Raw genomic sequence first — 20898 nt, 5'->3', positions numbered from 1 at the left:
GAGCCCAGGAAGAGGGAATTGGCGTCCACGGAAGCCAGAGCTGGGTGGAGGTAATCGAGAAGCTGATTTTCCTTGGGGGTTTGGTCAGGAGAGCGCCGAGAAATCACGAGCCGTACCCTTAGAGATAGCTCACGAGCCGGCGGGGGTGGGGGGAAGGGCGGAAGTTAGCCGGGGCGGGCGGCCTTCTCGATGTCGCTGTGGCTTCTTTGCCGGGCGGCGGGCGGGTCTGAGACCCGGCGATACCTGTTCTCGAGGAGGCCGGTACTCAGGCAGGCACCTACAGTCATATCTAACCTCCGGAAGCAAACTTCTGGACACCGTGTGGAAACAAAACCCAGGGTTGCTGCTGAAGTAGACTCCGGGGGCTGCTGGTGCGTGGAGAGCTTTTGGTACTTTGGACCCAGAAGGTGGAGGTGGGCCATAGGGCGGAAAGGCCTACCAGTGCACCCAGCGAAACTTGCCCGTTTCTGCTGGCTTATGCGCATATTACTGGTGAACTTGAAAGTCGCGCAGTTGTGTCCAACTCTTTGCGAATGCAGTCCGTGGACTTCTCCAGGCCAGAACACTGGGGAAACTGTAGCGTTTCCCGTCTCCAGGGGATCTTCCCAACCCAGGGGTCGAACCTAGGTCTCCCACATTGTGGGCGGGTTCTTTACCACCTGAGCCACAAAGGGGAAGTCCCAAGAATACTGGAGTGGGTGGCCTATCCCTTCTGCAGCAATTCTTCCCGGTCTAGGAATCGAACTGGGGTCTCCTGCGTTGCGTTGCGTTGCAGGCGGATTCTTTACTCAAACTGAACTAGCAGGGAAGCTCCGAGCAAGAGGTCATTTCAGCCTCCAAGACAGTAGTTTGTGCTGACAGAGAAGCGCAGGCAGCGTCCCTGTACCTCTCGAGCCATTTCTTTGAACACCTGTGGCTTCCTTGAAAGAGCCTTGTTGTCGTTTCTCTTGGGTCACCTCTGAGAAAATGAGACTCTCAAGGCCATCGTCAGCCTTGTTTAAAAACCTCTTATGACCCTGAGGAAATACCAAGTCCAGACAAGGGTTACCTTTTCTAGGACCTTTCTTGTTTCCGAACAACCTTTATCGTCCCTGTTTCTCCGTGTGTGTGTGTGTGTGTGTGTGTGTGTGTGTGTGTGTGTGTGTTTTAAGAGTGTGACGTTTGGATATCTTGGAAACAAAGCCAGCTGTCAGTTTTTCTAGTAAAGTGAGCAGAAATTTTCATACACAGGTAGAAAGGGGCTGCTGCTGCTGCTGCTGCTGCTGCTGCTAAGTCGCTTCAGTCGTGTCCGACTCTGTTGGGACCCCATGGACGGCAGCCCACCAGGCTCCTCCGTCCATGGGATTCTCCAGGCAAGAGTACTGGAGTGGGGTGCCATAGCCTTCTCCACCAAATGGCTCAATGCTTAGGTAAAGGATGAAAATTTGGAGACACTGACAACCTGAGATATCCGGGTTCTTAGCAAGATGCCTTCTCCAAAGAACTATGCTAAGCACTACAGGACGTGTAAGATGAAACAAGAGTCCTGTCCTTCAGGGACGCCTAATACAGTAGCAAAAGCATGGGCTATGACAACAGGAGACCTACAATTGGTCTAAAATCTGCCACCTGTAATCCACGTGACTCTGCGGACGCCGCGTCCTGTATCTGAATTTCTTTATACGTCAAAGCGAAATGTAAACGGAAGGGACACCACGAGGTTCAAACCTAGCTAACAAGAATAACGGAGAAGGCCGTGGCACCCCACTCCAGTACTCTTGCCTGGAAAATCCCATGGACGGAGGAGCCTGGAAGGCTGCAGTCCGTGGGGTCGCTGAGGGTCGGACACGACTGAGCGACTTCACTTTCACTTTTCACTTGCATGCATTGGAGAAGAAAATGGCAACCCACTCCAGTGTTCTTGCCTGGAGACTCCCAGGGACCGGGGGAGCCTGGTGGGCTGCCGTCCATGGGGTCGCACAGAGTCGGACACGACTCAAGCGACTTGGCGGTGGCGGTGGCGGTGGTGGCGGCGGCGGCGGCGGCGGCGGTGGCGGCGGCAGCAGCAGCAGCAACAAGAATAAACAACAATAGTTGGGAAGCACGTGCCTGCAAACCAGAGAAGGATTTTAAAAACATGAGGGACTGCTGCTCCTGATCCAGCGAGGGGTCTGGCCAGGAGGACCAAAAGCCTCCTAACTCGAGTCCTCGGGACAATCCTAGTGATGACTTTCGGAGACGGGGGTCCTAGCCAGGCGAACTGCGCGGTAGAAAAGGCCACCGGCTGTTGGAACGCGATTCGGCAGTAATCTGGACGCAAGACACGCGGCATGTCGGCGGGAGGGGGGGGGTCGGAGATCGCGGACGCTCGCAGGAGACAACCTCCTTCGCGGCGCCGCCAGGACTCCCGTGAGCCCGAGACTCGGTGACCTGAACTGTCCTTTTTTTCTGCATCCGGGGCTGACCCCAGGATGGGGCGGACGTGCGGGACGCTTCCTGACTCGCGTGTGCGCGCCTACGCAGGTTTTGGGGGCAGAGGAGGTGGGGGGGGGGGGGTGTGATGGGCGTGGCTATCACGCAGCCACCGGAAGCCGTCCTTTCGTTTCCGGTGGGCGCCCGGCCCACAGCACGAGACCCCAGAATGGCGAGCCGGGGTACGGTCTCGAGGCGCTAGAGGGGTCACGCCGGAGACTGAAGTCGCAAGGTCCGCGCGCGCCCGGGGCCTCGCGCCTTCCCGGCACCGCCCCCGGGGGCGCGGGAACCCGCACCTGCCTGCCTCCCCGCGACGGCGTGAGGTGTGGTGACTTGATAGCCGAGCCCAGGAAGAGGGAATTGGCGTCCACGGAAGCCAGAGCTGGGTGGAGGTAATCGAGAAGCTGATTTTCCTTGGGGGTTTGGTCAGGAGAGCGCCGAGAAATCACGAGCCGTACCCTTAGAGATAGCTCACGAGCCGGCGGGGGTGGGGGGAAGGGCGGAAGTTAGCCGGGGCGGGCGGCCTTCTCGATGTCGCTGTGGCTTCTTTGCCGGGCGGCGGGCGGGTCTGAGACCCGGCGATACCTGTTCTCGAGGAGGCCGGTACTCAGGCAGGCACCTACAGTCATATCTAACCTCCGGAAGCAAACTTCTGGACACCGTGTGGAAACAAAACCCAGGGTTGCTGCTGAAGTAGACTCCGGGGGCTGCTGGTGCGTGGAGAGCTTTTGGTACTTTGGACCCAGAAGGTGGAGGTGGGCCATAGGGCGGAAAGGCCTACCAGTGCACCCAGCGAAACTTGCCCGTTTCTGCTGGCTTATGCGCATATTACTGGTGAACTTGAAAGTCGCGCAGTTGTGTCCAACTCTTTGCGAATGCAGTCCGTGGACTTCTCCAGGCCAGAACACTGGGGAAACTGTAGCGTTTCCCGTCTCCAGGGGATCTTCCCAACCCAGGGGTCGAACCTAGGTCTCCCACATTGTGGGCGGGTTCTTTACCACCTGAGCCACAAAGGGGAAGTCCCAAGAATACTGGAGTGGGTGGCCTATCCCTTCTGCAGCAATTCTTCCCGGTCTAGGAATCGAACTGGGGTCTCCTGCGTTGCGTTGCGTTGCAGGCGGATTCTTTACTCAAACTGAACTAGCAGGGAAGCTCCGAGCAAGAGGTCATTTCAGCCTCCAAGACAGTAGTTTGTGCTGACAGAGAAGCGCAGGCAGCGTCCCTGTACCTCTCGAGCCATTTCTTTGAACACCTGTGGCTTCCTTGAAAGAGCCTTGTTGTCGTTTCTCTTGGGTCACCTCTGAGAAAATGAGACTCTCAAGGCCATCGTCAGCCTTGTTTAAAAACCTCTTATGACCCTGAGGAAATACCAAGTCCAGACAAGGGTTACCTTTTCTAGGACCTTTCTTGTTTCCGAACAACCTTTATCGTCCCTGTTTCTCCGTGTGTGTGTGTGTGTGTGTGTGTGTGTGTGTGTGTGTGTGTTTTAAGAGTGTGACGTTTGGATATCTTGGAAACAAAGCCAGCTGTCAGTTTTTCTAGTAAAGTGAGCAGAAATTTTCATACACAGGTAGAAAGGGGCTGCTGCTGCTGCTGCTGCTGCTGCTGCTAAGTCGCTTCAGTCGTGTCCGACTCTGTTGGGACCCCATGGACGGCAGCCCACCAGGCTCCTCCGTCCATGGGATTCTCCAGGCAAGAGTACTGGAGTGGGGTGCCATAGCCGTCTCCACCAAATGGCTCAATGCTTAGGTAAAGGATGAAAATTTGGAGACACTGACAACCTGAGATATCCGGGTTCTTAGCAAGATGCCTTCTCCAAAGAACTATGCTAAGCACTACAGGACGTGTAAGATGAAACAAGAGTCCTGTCCTTCAGGGACGCCTAATACAGTAGCAAAAGCATGGGCTATGACAACAGGAGACCTACAATTGGTCTAAAATCTGCCACCTGTAATCCACGTGACTCTGCGGACGCCGCGTCCTGTATCTGAATTTCTTTATACGTCAAAGCGAAATGTAAACGGAAGGGACACCACGAGGTTCAAACCTAGCTAACAAGAATAACGGAGAAGGCCGTGGCACCCCACTCCAGTACTCTTGCCTGGAAAATCCCATGGACGGAGGAGCCTGGAAGGCTGCAGTCCGTGGGGTCGCTGAGGGTCGGACACGACTGAGCGACTTCACTTTCACTTTTCACTTGCATGCATTGGAGAAGAAAATGGCAACCCACTCCAGTGTTCTTGCCTGGAGACTCCCAGGGACCGGGGGAGCCTGGTGGGCTGCCGTCCATGGGGTCGCACAGAGTCGGACACGACTCAAGCGACTTGGCGGTGGCGGTGGCGGTGGTGGCGGCGGCGGCGGCGGCGGCGGCGGTGGCGGCGGCAGCAGCAGCAGCAACAAGAATAAACAACAATAGTTGGGAAGCACGTGCCTGCAAACCAGAGAAGGATTTTAAAAACATGAGGGACTGCTGCTCCTGATCCAGCGAGGGGTCTGGCCAGGAGGACCAAAAGCCTCCTAACTCGAGTCCTCGGGACAATCCTAGTGATGACTTTCGGAGACGGGGGTCCTAGCCAGGCGAACTGCGCGGTAGAAAAGGCCACCGGCTGTTGGAACGCGATTCGGCAGTAATCTGGACGCAAGACACGCGGCATGTCGGCGGGAGGGGGGGGGTCGGAGATCGCGGACGCTCGCAGGAGACAACCTCCTTCGCGGCGCCGCCAGGACTCCCGTGAGCCCGAGACTCGGTGACCTGAACTGTCCTTTTTTTCTGCATCCGGGGCTGACCCCAGGATGGGGCGGACGTGCGGGACGCTTCCTGACTCGCGTGTGCGCGCCTACGCAGGTTTTGGGGGCAGAGGAGGTGGGGGGGGGGGTGTGATGGGCGTGGCTATCACGCAGCCACCGGAAGCCGTCCTTTCGTTTCCGGTGGGCGCCCGGCCCACAGCACGAGACCCCAGAATGGCGAGCCGGGGTACGGTCTCGAGGCGCTAGAGGGGTCACGCCGGAGACTGAAGTCGCAAGGTCCGCGCGCGCCCGGGGCCTCGCGCCTTCCCGGCACCGCCCCCGGGGGCGCGGGAACCCGCACCTGCCTGCCTCCCCGCGACGGCGTGAGGTGTGGTGACTTGATAGCCGAGCCCAGGAAGAGGGAATTGGCGTCCACGGAAGCCAGAGCTGGGTGGAGGTAATCGAGAAGCTGATTTTCCTTGGGGGTTTGGTCAGGAGAGCGCCGAGAAATCACGAGCCGTACCCTTAGAGATAGCTCACGAGCCGGCGGGGGTGGGGGGAAGGGCGGAAGTTAGCCGGGGCGGGCGGCCTTCTCGATGTCGCTGTGGCTTCTTTGCCGGGCGGCGGGCGGGTCTGAGACCCGGCGATACCTGTTCTCGAGGAGGCCGGTACTCAGGCAGGCACCTACAGTCATATCTAACCTCCGGAAGCAAACTTCTGGACACCGTGTGGAAACAAAACCCAGGGTTGCTGCTGAAGTAGACTCCGGGGGCTGCTGGTGCGTGGAGAGCTTTTGGTACTTTGGACCCAGAAGGTGGAGGTGGGCCATAGGGCGGAAAGGCCTACCAGTGCACCCAGCGAAACTTGCCCGTTTCTGCTGGCTTATGCGCATATTACTGGTGAACTTGAAAGTCGCGCAGTTGTGTCCAACTCTTTGCGAATGCAGTCCGTGGACTTCTCCAGGCCAGAACACTGGGGAAACTGTAGCGTTTCCCGTCTCCAGGGGATCTTCCCAACCCAGGGGTCGAACCTAGGTCTCCCACATTGTGGGCGGGTTCTTTACCACCTGAGCCACAAAGGGGAAGTCCCAAGAATACTGGAGTGGGTGGCCTATCCCTTCTGCAGCAATTCTTCCCGGTCTAGGAATCGAACTGGGGTCTCCTGCGTTGCGTTGCGTTGCAGGCGGATTCTTTACTCAAACTGAACTAGCAGGGAAGCTCCGAGCAAGAGGTCATTTCAGCCTCCAAGACAGTAGTTTGTGCTGACAGAGAAGCGCAGGCAGCGTCCCTGTACCTCTCGAGCCATTTCTTTGAACACCTGTGGCTTCCTTGAAAGAGCCTTGTTGTCGTTTCTCTTGGGTCACCTCTGAGAAAATGAGACTCTCAAGGCCATCGTCAGCCTTGTTTAAAAACCTCTTATGACCCTGAGGAAATACCAAGTCCAGACAAGGGTTACCTTTTCTAGGACCTTTCTTGTTTCCGAACAACCTTTATCGTCCCTGTTTCTCCGTGTGTGTGTGTGTGTGTGTGTGTGTGTGTGTGTGTGTGTGTTTTAAGAGTGTGACGTTTGGATATCTTGGAAACAAAGCCAGCTGTCAGTTTTTCTAGTAAAGTGAGCAGAAATTTTCATACACAGGTAGAAAGGGGCTGCTGCTGCTGCTGCTGCTGCTGCTGCTAAGTCGCTTCAGTCGTGTCCGACTCTGTTGGGACCCCATGGACGGCAGCCCACCAGGCTCCCCCCTCCCTGGGATTCTCCAGGCAAGAGTACTGGAGTGGGGTGCCATTGCCTTCTGTGAACAAGGGGCACAGTGATATTCATATGTGTTACCAGGAGGTCCCAAAGAAGCAGTGTTAATGGCATCTAATAGCTTAGAGGGGGAAACTTACTGAAAGGAATAAGGTTACTTTTTTTCTATTTTTTTCTGATCTGGGTGTCTCAGTTTCACTTCAAGTATTAATATGATGTGAAAGAGAATCTAGATGTTCTATGGAGCAAAGGAATCATTCTGCATAAAAGGTGAAGGGACAGAGCATTTGTCCCTCATCTCACTGAGGATAAGAAACTGGAATGATCTATTAAAATGTAGAGAAAGTCAAATACCCCCGTTTTTAAAGGTGGGACAGGAAGTGCACAGATTAAGTATTGGATAACATCAAAGCTCCTTTTAGCAAATGCGTGTAAGTTTTTTATTCCTCAACCTTAAAGAAAACGTGATGAACTCACATTTGTCTTTCCAGAGTTGTATATTTGTTTCAAACTTGGGTAACAGAGGAAAGGTTGAAAACATGTCCTGAGTCTTGAGCCTTCACGAGTGGCAGTTAATTTTAAAGAGGAGGCAGAACGGTTACTTTCTCTTCCTCCTTTTCTGATAACTTTCTGTTCTTCTTCTCTGATAAGTAAGTAAATGTGCGTCATGTGGCTTTCTTCTTGACGTGTACTTTTTTTCCCCTCCCCTCTCTCAGTGCCCTTGGGGAGAAGATCCACTCATTGGTTTTGTACCAAAGCTGACAAGGCCTCAGTTATCAGGTGGCCCAGGAGGATGTCACAAATAGAAGAAAAGCTGTTCCCAGAGCAAATAATGATGAGCCCTGTGAAGGCGCCTGCATGCTTGTACCCACATGTGGAGGTTTTACAGGGGACTAAGAGGTCTGTGAAAGAGAGTTCCAATAAGAGTAAGAAATCCAGCCCACAGATGGGCAGTCTTCATCCTGAGAGTGCTCGCCAGCACTTCCGGAGCTTCTGTTACCATGACACACCTGGACCGTATGAGGCTGTCAGCCAACTGCAGGAATTATGCTCTCAGTGGCTGAGGCCAGAGATCCACTCAAAAGAGCAAATCTTGGAGTTGCTGGTGCTGGAGCAGTTCCTGGACGTTCTGCCCAGTCATATCCAGAACTGGGTGCAGAAGTATCATCCACAGAACGTCAAAGAGGCTGTGGCCCTGGTAGACCGCTTTCACAGAGAATGTGGTGGAATAAGCAATGAGGTGAGCAGAAAGATTCCTTATATGTACACTGTGAAAGAGGGTGAAAGTGGGGTCAATAATTGGAGAATGAGATGGATTAAGTCACTCTTCTGTTGTTCCTTTAGAATAACTAAGTGCAATCTGAAATCACAGGCTTGCAGTGACAGCTTCCAGGTTGGGGAGTTCCTGAGAGTCTTTTCCTGGCCTTAGAAAAAGAAATGCATTTTGCCCTCTTTAGGGCCAGGGTGAATTGAAGGTGGTGGGCCTGGCCTAGCATGGCCAAGGAGACAGGACTTAGCAGCCAAGAAATAAAAGGCAAGAAAATGCTAGGAAGGGAGGAAAAAACCTCCAAATGCAGGGTTTTAAAGGTCAAAGGCAGGAGAGTGTAGCAGCCAAAGTATAAATCAAACCTTTCTGGGGAGACTGCAAAGAAAGAGAAGAAATGGAAAAAGAAAAGGGGAAAAAGGATCAGAAACAAGATATAAGCTCACAGTAAAATGGAGAAAATCAGAATGCTGAGGCGTGGTGCTCTCTGGGCTGGGAACACACATCGCAGGGCCAGGAGAAAAGCGTCTCCGTGGCCTGCCTTCATGCTTTGCCTTGGCTTTGCTGGTGAGTAGGTAACCAGGTCTGCCCTGGGGAGATGGCAGCCTACTTCTCCTTGAGAGCCCCGCCTTGAGGAGCACAAGTGTCTTATACACCTGAAGTGTATGGCGGAAAGTTGAATCCAGCTCTTCCCCCATTTTTTCCTCCGCTGCATCCCCTTTGTCCATGAAATTGTTCCCTGGACGTGGGAGGATTGGAAAATCCAACTGACAGAAAACTCTCTTTTATTCATTTTCTTATTCTTTAGAGGAAACTAGAAAATAAAAGTCCACTAAATCAAGGATCCAAGTCTAGAAAGCAAGAGATTGGAGGCAGTGAGAGAACAGGCAGCCTACCCCTACCCTGCTCTTGGCCTGAGCTGTGGCTGTCCAAGGAGGTGTGGAGGCAAGCAAGTCATAGCTTCTCTCATTTTAATCTGATTTTCCCAGATCATGTGTACAGTTCCTTGTGAGAAAATCATGGCGCAATATCTCTTCATTTTTAAAAATTTCCTTACACACTCCCCAAACCTGGACTCTACTCTTGTTTGTTCTTCCATCACCACCCCAAAACCAAAAGCTCTTTTCTAATGAGGATGGGGGTTATTTTTAGGTCACAACCCACCAACTGGGAAATGACACAGTGCTCTTGGGAGGAACAGCAGTGGCCCCAGGCTTTAAGTGGAAGCCAGCAGAGCCCCAACCAATGGGTGTGTTCCAGGGAGAAAGTTCGAATATATACCAGGTACTGCAGGAGCCGCGCTGGAATACTCACAAAGAAAGCCAGCCTGTGGATGAAGGAGGTGAGGAGTTTCATCATAATTATCTTCTCCTGGGAGCTGTGATAGTAATTGGTTCAGGGAGCATTCCATGGGAATTTTCCAGGTGCCCAGTCATGCTTTCAGTTAGGATGACTGTCTAGTGGGAGTACAGTAGGTCCGTGGTGGGTGAAGGTGAAGGCCATTCTGGGGTACAGAAGCATCCAAACCACAGAACCCTGGTATTCACAATGTGGACCTTTCTCTATAGAAATTTGAGAGGGGAGAAGAAGGTAGAGCAAGGACAAGGCGGGGGTTTGGGGTCATCTCACCATTAGAAGTTAGAGGAGAAATTGGGATCAGAAATGGGCTGTCAGTGGCAGAATGGGAAGAGAATTGTACACCAGGAAAAAAGTGATAAAAGAAATCTCCCATGTTTCCCACCAAGGTTTTAATTTTCAAACACCTCTAATGCTTGCCTAGTTCAGTGAACATTTTCTTTAATGAGAGGAAAAGCAGTGGATTTCATTTCATTTAATGAAAACTGGGAACCAGTTCTATGGAGTGGTGGCTTTTTGGTTCTAATTTATGAGAAGGCCACTTGTGGTGCACATGTGTGAGCTCGTGTGTGCACACACACACGTGAAGGTGAGCTGTCTTTACTGAGGGAGTCCTAAACTGTAGAAGTTGGTTTGGGGTGTTCCTAAACAGAAAATATATTCTTTTTTCTGGCTCCTTCCCCACAGCTGTGCCTGCTGAAGAGAGTCCAACCTTTTCTGAGGAGAAAAGCACCCCAAGCTGCAAGTTGGCATCTAAGCTCACCTTGCCTAAGTCCCAGGTGAGCTGTACTTTACAAGCATTTTCAGGCAGCCTGAATGTGGCCTTGTCTGCTTTTCTCTGCTGCCCATGATCCTGCCTTACACAGCAGATGCTCTGAGGCACATTAGCCCCGGGTGTTCCCTAGGCAACTAGGATTGGCGCTGTGGGATTGGGCACCTCCCAAGCCGTGTACTGATCTCTTGGGCACCTTTCCTGTCTCTCACTCCTTTTCCCTTGAATCTTCTCTTAACGTTTTTGGTAACTGGCCTCCCATGTAATTCAGAAATGAGTGATAGGACGGCTTCTGTTGTAGCGAGTACTGAACTACAGCTTACTCTCTTCTCTAGCGTCCATTGACATTTGAAGATGTGGCCTTGTATTTTTCCGAGGAAGAATGGAAAATAATGACCCCTGATCAGAAAACCCTCTACTTTGATGTAATGGAAGAACTCTATGAGGATGTCACCTTTCTAGGTAAAGAGTCTTCCTTTCCTTTGTACAGCAATTGAGCAATCTGTTACATCCTCAGTTCGTGGAAAATGCACACCTGTGAGAGTGTCCCAGTGTCCCAGCAGTGGGTTGGTTCTCAGCTTGATGGTGTGAGGGGAGAGGGAAGGCAGATCCAGATCACCTGGAGAGCTTTTTACAGATACACATCTTTCTCCTAAGTAGACTGCTTGATCTATCATACTCTTGCCCTACCCTGCAAGCCCACTCTTGCCAGATCTTTTCCATGTCCGTAGAAAGCACAGTTTACCCAGTTGTTCAGGCCCCAAAACTCTCAGTTATCCTTTTTTCCAGTCCTTTGGTTATCCCCTACCCCCCAGCCAATCAGGGAGCAAGTACTCTTAACTCTGTCTTCAAAAGAGCTCCTGAATACAACCATGTCTCAACCTCTTCTGCTCTTACCATCCTGGTCTCCGCCGCCTCATCTCTAACCAGGTCTGCTGGAATATCACAGGACTCCTGTCCCACGACGTTTCCGTGTGTCCTTAGGGTTAGGTCCTAGGTTCCTCATTGCACATCCAGCCACAGCCACGGTAGAATATAAAGAAGATACTGAGTTTAAGATTCTGCCCATTTAAATGTTTGGAGTAAATAAAAGTATAGGGAGTTATTCACTTTTTCTGAAAATAGTCTGGAATTTAGATGGCAGTCCATGACCTCCAAGTTTTATTCTCAGAGTGTTATCATTGCACCCTAAACTTAAAGTGATCTGTTTAGCACAAGGGCAAGAACCATAGACCCAACGTCCCTAAGAGTTCGAGGACATTCTTCGAGAGTCTCTTTGAGGTAAACGTACATATAGGAAGAGGAGAAAATTCCTTAATAGGAGCCTTTATAAAGGCTTAACAATTTTAAGATTTTGTTCCTCTATATTCTTAAAAATTAACCTCTTTATTGACTGACTTGTACATTCACATGCATATTTAAAATGTAACACAAAGAACCCATATACACTTTACCCATTTTCCTCAGTGATAACTTTTGCAAACGTACATGATGTCACAACCAGGATAATAAAGTGGGTACAGTCCACTGACCTTATTCATATTTTCATTTTTCTTGTATTCATTGGTGGGTATGTATTTAGTTATATAAGATTTGATCACGTGGAGGTTTGTATATTCACCACCCCAATGCAGATCCATTACCACAAGGATCCTTCCTGTTGCCCTTTTATCAATACAACAACACACCCTTCCCTCCCACACCCTACCTCGTCACCAACCTGTGCCAACCACTGATCTGCTTACAGTTTTTAAAAATTTTGTCATTTCAAAAATAGAGCTTTGGGAGATTAACTTTTCTCCTTCACAATAATTCCCTGGAAATTCATCTAAGTTATTGTGTGTATCAGTAGTTCATTCATTTTTACTGCTGAGAAGTGTTCTGTAATATTGATAAACCATTGAAAGATATTTTTGCTGTCTTCAGTCTTGGGCTATTGTGAATAAAGCTGCCATGAACATTCCTGTACAGAATTTTGTGTAGAGATGGTAAGTTTGCGTTTCTCTGGGATAGAGAGTGAAAGAGTGAAATTGCCGTTTCATATGGTAATCAGATGTTGAATGCTAAACTGGTTTTCAGAGTGGCTGCATCATTTGACCTTCCTAGCCAGCAATGGATGTGATCGTTTGTCCACATTCTTGCCATTGTTTAATAGTATTACCACTTAAAAATTTTTTGGCTTTCTGTTAAGTATGTAATGTTATCTCATTGTGGCTTGGACTTGCATTTCGCTAATAGCTGATGATATGTAGTTTTTCATGTGCTTATTTGCCATCTTTATATTATCTTCAGTGGAACGGCCTTTGCCATGGTTTTCATTTGGTTGTTTTTTAAGTGTTGAATTTTGAGAGTTCTTGTATAGATTGTAGTGCTTTCTAGCGTATATGGTTTGCAAGTAGTTTCCCCAAGTCTGTATATTTTTCTTTTTTCCGCTTCCCATGGGTTTCCACAGAGTAAGTTTTTTATTTTGATGCCCAGTTTTTCACTTTTCTTTTTACTGATTGTATGTTTGCTATCAGGGCAAGCCATAGATCCCTAAAATTTTCTAAGTTTTTCCTAAAAGTTTTTTAAGTTTGCATTTAAGTCTGTGATTCATATTGAGTAGATTCTATATAAGATACGAAATTTAGATTGAAGCTCATTTGTTTTTTTGCCTGTGTAGGTCCAGTTGCTTCAGCCTTGTTTATTGAAAAGGCTGGCCTTCCTCCATTGAATTGCTTTTGCACTTTGGTCAAAATCAGTTGGGCATACTTGTGTATCTGTTTTGTTCCATCGAGTTATGTGTGAGTCTTTCTTCCCACTTTATTCTTTTGTCAAGATTAATTTTATTTTAAGCTATGCTAGGGCCTGTCCCTTTCCATGTAAAGTTTAGAATACGCTTACCTATAAGAAACTTTTTTGGAATTTTGCTAGAAATAACATTAAACTACATGTGAATTTGAGGAGGAATGATCTCTTTACCGTGTTGATTTTTCCAAACAATGAACACAGTATGTTTTTCAAGTTTTCTTTGATTTCTTTCATCATTTAAAAAATGTTACCTACTTACCTATTTTGGCTACACTGGGTCTTTTCTACTTTGTGGAATATGTGTCTAGTGACAGCTTAATTTTCAGAGCCTTTATGTTATTTTGGTCTTCTCGATTTATGTGGTACTGCTGGGATTCCCATGTGCTCCTGCTCATGCTGCCAGAGAGTGAGGAATGAGGAAGATCTTTACTTAGGCTAGAGTGTCTCTCAGTGGGAATCTCTTACCCATAGGGATGAAGAGGCTTCCTGGGGCCGGCTGCTAGTGGCTGGTTAGCTAGGTCCATCTTGCTAGTTCTGCATGACCAATCTTACGTCTCCGATTGGAGTTCTGATGTTGTCAGATGGTTTCCCGTTTCCGATTGCGGATGGAGTGAGCCTATTCAGGTACCCTTCTGTTGCTCGGTTGAGATTTGGAAAACACGAGATCTGGGTTGCCTACATTTTTGGATGTGGGGATGTAAGATACCTACTGTGTTACTCTTCCAGTCCTGGAGTCCCAAACCATTTTGCCTTCCTCTTACCACTTTATAGAATTCTCTGTTCATTGTATCTTGCATTCTTAAATGGATTTGTAGTTGTGCCCAGAAAGGAAGACCAGGGAAAAATGGGTCTGTGCCATTTTGTCCAGATTGGACCAAAAATCCCTTGTTTCCTGTATTTTTAAAAAGCTGTCAGCATTGATTTTTCTTCCATGCCGACAGTTTTCTTGTTCTGCGAAACAGATGGCTGATTCTTCTGTTTATTCCAACAGGGTTAAAGCTCACAAATGACACTGGAAATGACCCACCTGTATCTCTTCCTACATTAGAGATACAACCATCAGGATACAAAGTATTAGGAAAGGCCACAATGAAAGATGCTGAGATAACAGTGGGCAATGAAAATCACGGTGATACACGCAGGGTACGGAAACGACCTCGCAGTCCCGAAGCCCCAGCTCTCGCCAGCCACTTCGTGCCTGGTGACAAACTGCACTGAAACTCTCAAAACGGGCCCTTTCCATGAAACTCAAGGAAATTATCTGAGTGCAGCCAACCTGTTGTTTCACTTTAGCCTAAGGAGGGAGCAGAAGGAAGAAATTTTTCATTAGAAACATGAATGATTGACCCTGACCGAAAAGGTAGGAGGCCAGAGGTTGGACTTGCGGGCTGGAGGGAGGCTGTTGCCATGGCATCTACATATCCAGCCCCTGGGGGGCTTGGGGGAGGAAGGGACCCGTGGAAGCCAGCCTGGAAAGCTGCCAAGCCAAGAGCAGGCAAGGCAGGGTGCACACAGGCCCTCTGGACAACCTTGTCATATTTCCAACTTGGGGATGAGAGGCAGCTTCCTGGGCATCTCGGAGGGTCAGCCCATCACCTCGGCCCATGGCCCCGGTAGTGTCACCTGAACACGGGGGAATGGAGGGAAATGGCCCTGGAGAGGCCCTGAGAAAGCCCTAGAAGAGAGCGGATGCTGGCCCCCTTGTCCTCCACCCCTCGAGAGGCAGCCTGGACGGATGGTTGTGTTCTTGGCCCAAGCCCAGGTCTGTCACTTTCTCAGCCCTTCACAAGACTTCCTCCTGGCAGGTCTCTGGGACTGCTCTCTGCCTGCTCCCGCTGTCTCTCTTGCTCCTCTCCACCCTCCAAAGCTTTGCATCAGGGGACAGGGAAGAGTGGGAAATACGTGTTCCTCCCAGCCCTGCCCCATCTCAGCCACGCTCCCTCCACCTCCTACCAGTACCCTCCTGGTGCCACAGAATGCGCTGCTCCAGTCCTGGACAGCCTCCAGCAGCCCCTGTGTCCCAAAGGATTTGGGAAAGTGGGGGTCTCCTTGAGTGGCGGGCAGCTGTCAGGCCGGGGTGGGAGAGCAGATGGAGAAGAGGCTTGTAGGGTAGGCAACAACTGGGGAGACGGGGACATCTCTGGGTGAAGAGGCAACTCTCAAGTCCCCATGTTTTTCTTGCAGGAACTGGTTTTATAGAAGGTGAACCGCCCCTTCCGTGGTCTTGTCCAGAGAGTCAAATCCCTGCCTGGGGCACCCCTGACCCTAGAGTTGCCTGGGGAGCACCCGAGAAAATTGCCTGACCCCTCGAAGAGAGGCAGGGCCTTCCAGGTGGAGAGCCCGAGGGAAGGGGTGGCCTGGTGATCCAGTACTGGCATGGGGAAGGAAGGATGGAGCTAGAGACACTCTGGTGGAGCAGGTTCTCCCCACCTGCTGGGCTCTGGGAAGGGAGACATTTGCCCTTGTGACATAGATCAGAAGTGGGGGAGCTGAACCTGCCTCTGGGTCTGCACGGCCTACCTGCCCCCCAGTCTCTGGGAGACCTGGCACAGTGGGATGGGGGAGGGGAGCACAGGCTCCCAAGAGATCTAGAGAGAGAGAGAGGCCCGTGGCAGCGAAGGTGAGAGCAAGTCACAGGCAAGAACTGGGGGACAGTCTGAGCTGATACGGTCACTGGAGAGATGAGTCCCAGAACCCCCTTGGGGAGCAAGGTCCTTACACACAAACCTCCCCACCCCAACCCAAGCCCCATGCAAGGCTTAACCAGGGGTTCCTTGGTGTTGAGTGCCACAGGCCTCTCAGTTTGGGTGGGGGTGTCAGCTGGCTCCTGGGGCCGAGTGTAATAGGAGGGAAGGGATACAAGTGGGTGGGGTGGAGCTGAGACCCACACATGACCCCATGTCTCTGTCTCCAGGCTGCCCCTCCTGCTAGGATCACACAGGAGCATCTGCTCTGGATGGGCCTGCAGCGGTCCTGGCTGTGCTGCTGACTGGTGCACCAGGAGTGGCACTGAGGGGAGCCGGGAGAGGCCCTGGCCCTCACCCCCATCCCACATCCACATCTGCCCCCTCACTGATTGCTTGCGGTCCTGGTCCTCAGTTGCTGGGACTAAGAACCACAGCAGCCTGGTTGCCCCTGGGACAGAGGGGCTGAGCCTCACACCATGTGCCCTTCTCAGCCACCCAGGGCCCAGCTGAAGAGCTCTGCCTGCCTCACCCTGAGGCCTGAGGCTGCACCCAGGCTACCACATGCGCCCCACAGATTCCCACAGACGGAAGGGCGCTGATGGCTTCCTCCCTTGTGCCAAGTTGCCTGGAAACCCCTGGTCCTGGTGGCCCCTCCTCCACCCCAACTGTGTCCCTCCAGGACCACTTCCGGGAGACTGCCAGCCTTTGGACTGCATCCCTGGAGTTCTGAGAGACTGTGACTTGGGCTGCAGGGGAGGAGAGGAGCGGAGGACCAGGGGCCTCCTTGGGGCTGATGCATAAATATGTCCTTTTCAAGTTTGGATCTCATCCTCCGGGTGACTGGATGCTCAGCTGCAGCCCCTTCCTGGGCCAGCCTGAGAGGACCTGGGGAGGGCACTAGGGAGGGTCTTTACTTAATATGTGCGTGCCTGTGTGTGAATGGGTGTGTGAGTGTGCATGTTGAGTGCATGTGTGAGTGTGGGGATGTGTGTGTGAATTTGCATGTTCATGCATGAGGGCTTGAGTGTGTGAGCGTGGGGATGTGTGTGTGTGTATGTGGATGAGTGTATGGGTATGAGTGCAGATGAATGCACGGATGTGTGTGTGTGAAGGTACGGGTGTGAGAGTGTGAATATACATGTCAGTGTGCATGTGTGAATGCGTGTGTGTGAGTGTTTATGCACACATGAGTGGCTGTGCGTTGCAGACGGTGCTGAGCTGTTCAGTGGGTGTGCTCTGGGGGACGGGCATCCTGTCCTCCCCAGGCTCCCAGCTCTGTTGGAGCTGCCTGGGCCCTGGGAGGCCGCTTCCCAAAGTGGAGAAAGTATGTTGGAGATTCAGGGGCCCCGGGCTTAGAGACCCATCATCACCTGCAGAGAATCCCCCCTCCCCATGGGGCTCTGGCTGGGGCTGTCCGCCCCCAAAGGTATTGGCTGTGGGAGGGGCGGAGACACGTCCTCAGCACGTGCTCCTGCCACTATTTTTCTTACTATTTTGATCTTGAGTAGTTTGCTGCTGCTGCTGCTCTCCCACCTCTTCCTCATCTCCTCACTAGGCCTCTGCTGCTCTCCTCTCTGTGTACTTTATTTATTTGCAATCTCTTTTTCAGGCAGTGGAGGTTCTACGCCATCACCGACTTGAATAAGACAGCTTTCCCTTTTCTGTGTGTGATGAACTCTCCACCAGTCAGCGCAGTCTGGTCAGAGAAATGTTCTTGTTTTCAGTGTTGTCAAATCTTGTGTCTATCTAAGTTAATAAAAAAAAATCATTTGAGTTCAATAAAAAAAAACACGGAGGCCTCTTGTTTCTGGTGTGGTGCCCCCTTGGAGGAGAGGGTCTGTTGGTGAGCTCACCCGACTCTGGTGGCCAGAAGCTGGGGGAGGGGAGCATCCTGAGGGCTATAATTGGGTGGGGTCATGGCAGGAAACCAGTGAATGTTATACTTCATATTAAGAGAACAAAGGGGTAATACATAATCATTCCAAAAGATTTAAAACATGGATTTGGTGAAATTCAATACCCATTCATGATTTTAACATCTTTTAAGAACATTGAAATTGTTAGGAACTCATTCTTCTGGCAAATAGTCTATAAAAAACCTCAGTGTGCATAATATTTAATGGTGAAAGAATGTTCCTAATATTGGGAACAATGCATGGTGTCTACTCTTGCCATTTCTATTCATCATTGCAGTGGAAGCTTGAGCGAATGGAATAAGCCCCCTACCCTGACAAATCCATCCGAATTGGAAAGGAAGAAATAAAGCTTTATTTATTCACAGATCATCCTGTATGGAGAAAATAACAAGTAAAGCACAGACTCAAAAAAGCCACTAGACCCATAAACAAATTTAGCAAGGCCAACAGGACACAATATCAACATCAAAATATCACTTATACTTGTACATACTAGCACCAAAAATTCCAAAAATGAAATTAAGAAAGCAACTGGATACACAATAGCCTTCAAAAGAATAAAACATTAGGGATAAATCCCATAAAAAATGAATAAGACCTGAAAACTAAAAAGTACTTAAAACATTATAAGACATAGCTGAGAAAATTTAAACTTAGTAAAGATAGTTCATGGATTGGGAGACTCAATATGACAACCTTCCCCAAGTTTATCTGTAGATTGAGCCCAATATCTATCAAAATCTCAGCTGAATTTCCTGTAGAAGTTGACAAGCTGATCTTAAAATGTATGCGGAATATACATTTATATCACCTTAAATAGCCAAAACATTTTGAAAAAGGAAAACAGTTGAAGGATTTATCATACCTATTCCAGAAGTCATAAAGCCACAGCAATCAAAACAGTATGCATCTTGTACAAAGATAGTCATGTAGATCAGTGGAACAGACTGAGAAAGTATGAACAAATCCTTAAATTTATGATGAGATGGGTCTTCTATTGTGGCAAAATACACAACAAATGTCGCCATTTTAACCATTTTAAAGTATCAAATTCAGTAGCATGAAGTACATCCCCAATATGTAACCATCACCATTATCTAATTCTAGAATATTTCCATCACCACAGATGAGAACACCATGTGCATTGTCAGTCATCAATACCTCCCTACCCTACTCCTTGGCAAATACAAACGTGCTTTCTGTCTCTATGTATATACTTTTTATGGGTATTTCATACAAATGGAATCATATGATATGTAACCTTTTACACCTGGCTTCTTAGTGTAATATTTTGTAGTTCATTCACATTATCTGTAGTTCATTCACATTATTGTATGTTTCTTTTAATGGGAGAATAAAATTCCATTTTATGGATATATGACATTTTATTTATCCAGTCATGTGTTTGTGGACATTTGTGTTGTTTCTACCTTTTTGCCATTGTGAATAGGGTTACTATGGACATTCAAGTACAGGTTTTGTTTGAACACCTGATTGCAATTTTGGGGGTCCACAACTAGGAGTAGAATTGCTGGATAACATGTTAATTCTGTGTTTAACTAATGGAAGAACTCACCAAACTGTTTTACATAGAGGCTGCACCATTTACAGTCCCACTTAGTAATGTATGATGATTCCACACTCTCCAACAGTTGTTATTTTTCTTTTCTAATTTACGGTTATCCTAGTATGTGTGAAGCAATTTTCATGTGCATTTCCCTAAGGCTAATGATGTGAAATTGGACTTCCTGGTGGCTCAGACAGTAAAGAATCTGCCTGCAGTGCAGGAGACCAGGGTTTGATCCCTAGGTTGGGAAGATCCCCTGGAGAAGGTAATGGTTACCCACTCCAGTATTCTTGCCTGGAGAATTTCATGGACAGAGGAGCCTGGTGGGCTACAGTCCCTGGAATTGCAAAAGAGTTGGACATGACTGAGCAGCTGACACTTTCAACTTTCAATGACATGGAGCATCTGTTCATTTGGTAGCCATTTATGTGTTTTCTTTGCAGAAATACTAGTACTTTGGGATAAATTTGACAAAATTTCTGGAAGACCTGTACACTGAAAATTACAGAAGGAATTAAATACTACAAACATAAATTGATATCTCATGCTCACAGATTTGAACACTCAATATTGCTGGATGGGAGCTCTAGAAAACTGACCTATAGATTCAATGCATTCCCAATGAAGCAACAGTCGGACTTTGAAAATAAATTGACAAAGTGATTCCACCTTTCCATAGAAATACAAAAGGCTAAGGAGAGCCAAAATTTTTGAAAAAGAACAAAGATGCAGGATTTATACTACTTCATTTCAAAACTTGATATAGATCAACAATAATTCAGTGTGATCTTGGTATAAAGATAGATTTACAGATCAATGGATCAGAACAGAGTTCACAATATACTCAAAACTATATGGACAATTGCCTTTTTTTTAAATTTATTTTAATTGGAGGCTAATTACGAGGTGGATGGAACTATTATACAGAGTGAAGTAATTCAGAAAGACGCCTTCTGACTGAGATGTAAATGCAGTACAACAGAAAAATAACATTTTCAGCAAAATACTGAAAACATTGGAAAAGCACATCTTTAAAAACAAAAAAACACATAACATACAAAAATTAACTAGATATCATGAGACAACACCAAAATACATGCCACCTGCAAAGTACTGCAGTACTGAGAAGCACTACTCCCTGGAAGCTTGAGGGCCAAGAGGTTGACGTAAGTGAACTGTGTTGTACAAACAAACTAAGGAAGATTCATAATGATGCACCCAAAGCTACACAACTAGTGGGTGGGAGATGCAAGGTAGCAGCCAGGTTTCCTGACTTTCGGCTTAGGCTTTTCTGCACTATTCTGGTCAGTTGCACCCTGTGGCAGATTCCCTCTGATCCCAGAGGACAAGTTCATGCCTTGTTTCTGGGACAAAGCCCCTGTCACATGTCCCTGCATCTAAATCCATGACTTGTGGGACTTCCCTGGAGGTCCAGTAGTTAAGATTTCAGCCTCGGGGGCTCCCCAGGTGGTTCACTGGTTGAGAATCAGCCTGCCAGTGCATGACACGTGGCTTCGATCCCTGGTCCGGGAAGATTCCACTTTGCACGGAGCAACGAAGCTGGGTTCCACAACTGTGGAAGCCCTGGTGCCCTAGGTCCTGTGCTCTGAAATGAGAAGTCA

The 20898-nt window shown here is 49.1% G+C and overlaps 1 protein-coding gene across 1 annotated transcript in view; it reads left to right on the top strand.

Annotated features, from left to right (window-relative positions):
* The window catches only part of LOC147341322 (zinc finger protein 75D-like), a 37344-nt gene extending 19755 nt beyond the window's left edge, over positions 1-17589 (top strand). Inside the window, exons 2-6 of the mRNA XM_086389183.1 lie at positions 7641-8164; positions 9341-9530; positions 10232-10323; positions 10652-10778; positions 14098-17589. Of these exons, the coding sequence (XP_086245309.1) occupies positions 7641-8164; positions 9341-9530; positions 10232-10323; positions 10652-10778; positions 14098-14324 (1160 nt within the window). The 3' untranslated portion in view covers positions 14325-17589. The remainder of the gene's footprint in view (positions 1-7640; positions 8165-9340; positions 9531-10231; positions 10324-10651; positions 10779-14097) is intronic.
* The last annotated feature ends 3309 nt before the right edge of the window (positions 17590-20898 follow it).

The sequence above is a fragment of the Bos grunniens genome, chromosome X (genome assembly GCF_055505025.1).
Source record: "Bos grunniens cultivar Pamir isolate PY7600 chromosome X, Bosgru_T2T1.0, whole genome shotgun sequence".
In the NCBI taxonomy this organism is placed as follows: domain Eukaryota; kingdom Metazoa; phylum Chordata; class Mammalia; order Artiodactyla; family Bovidae; genus Bos; species Bos grunniens.
This window is presented reverse-complemented; position numbering and strand designations above follow the sequence as displayed.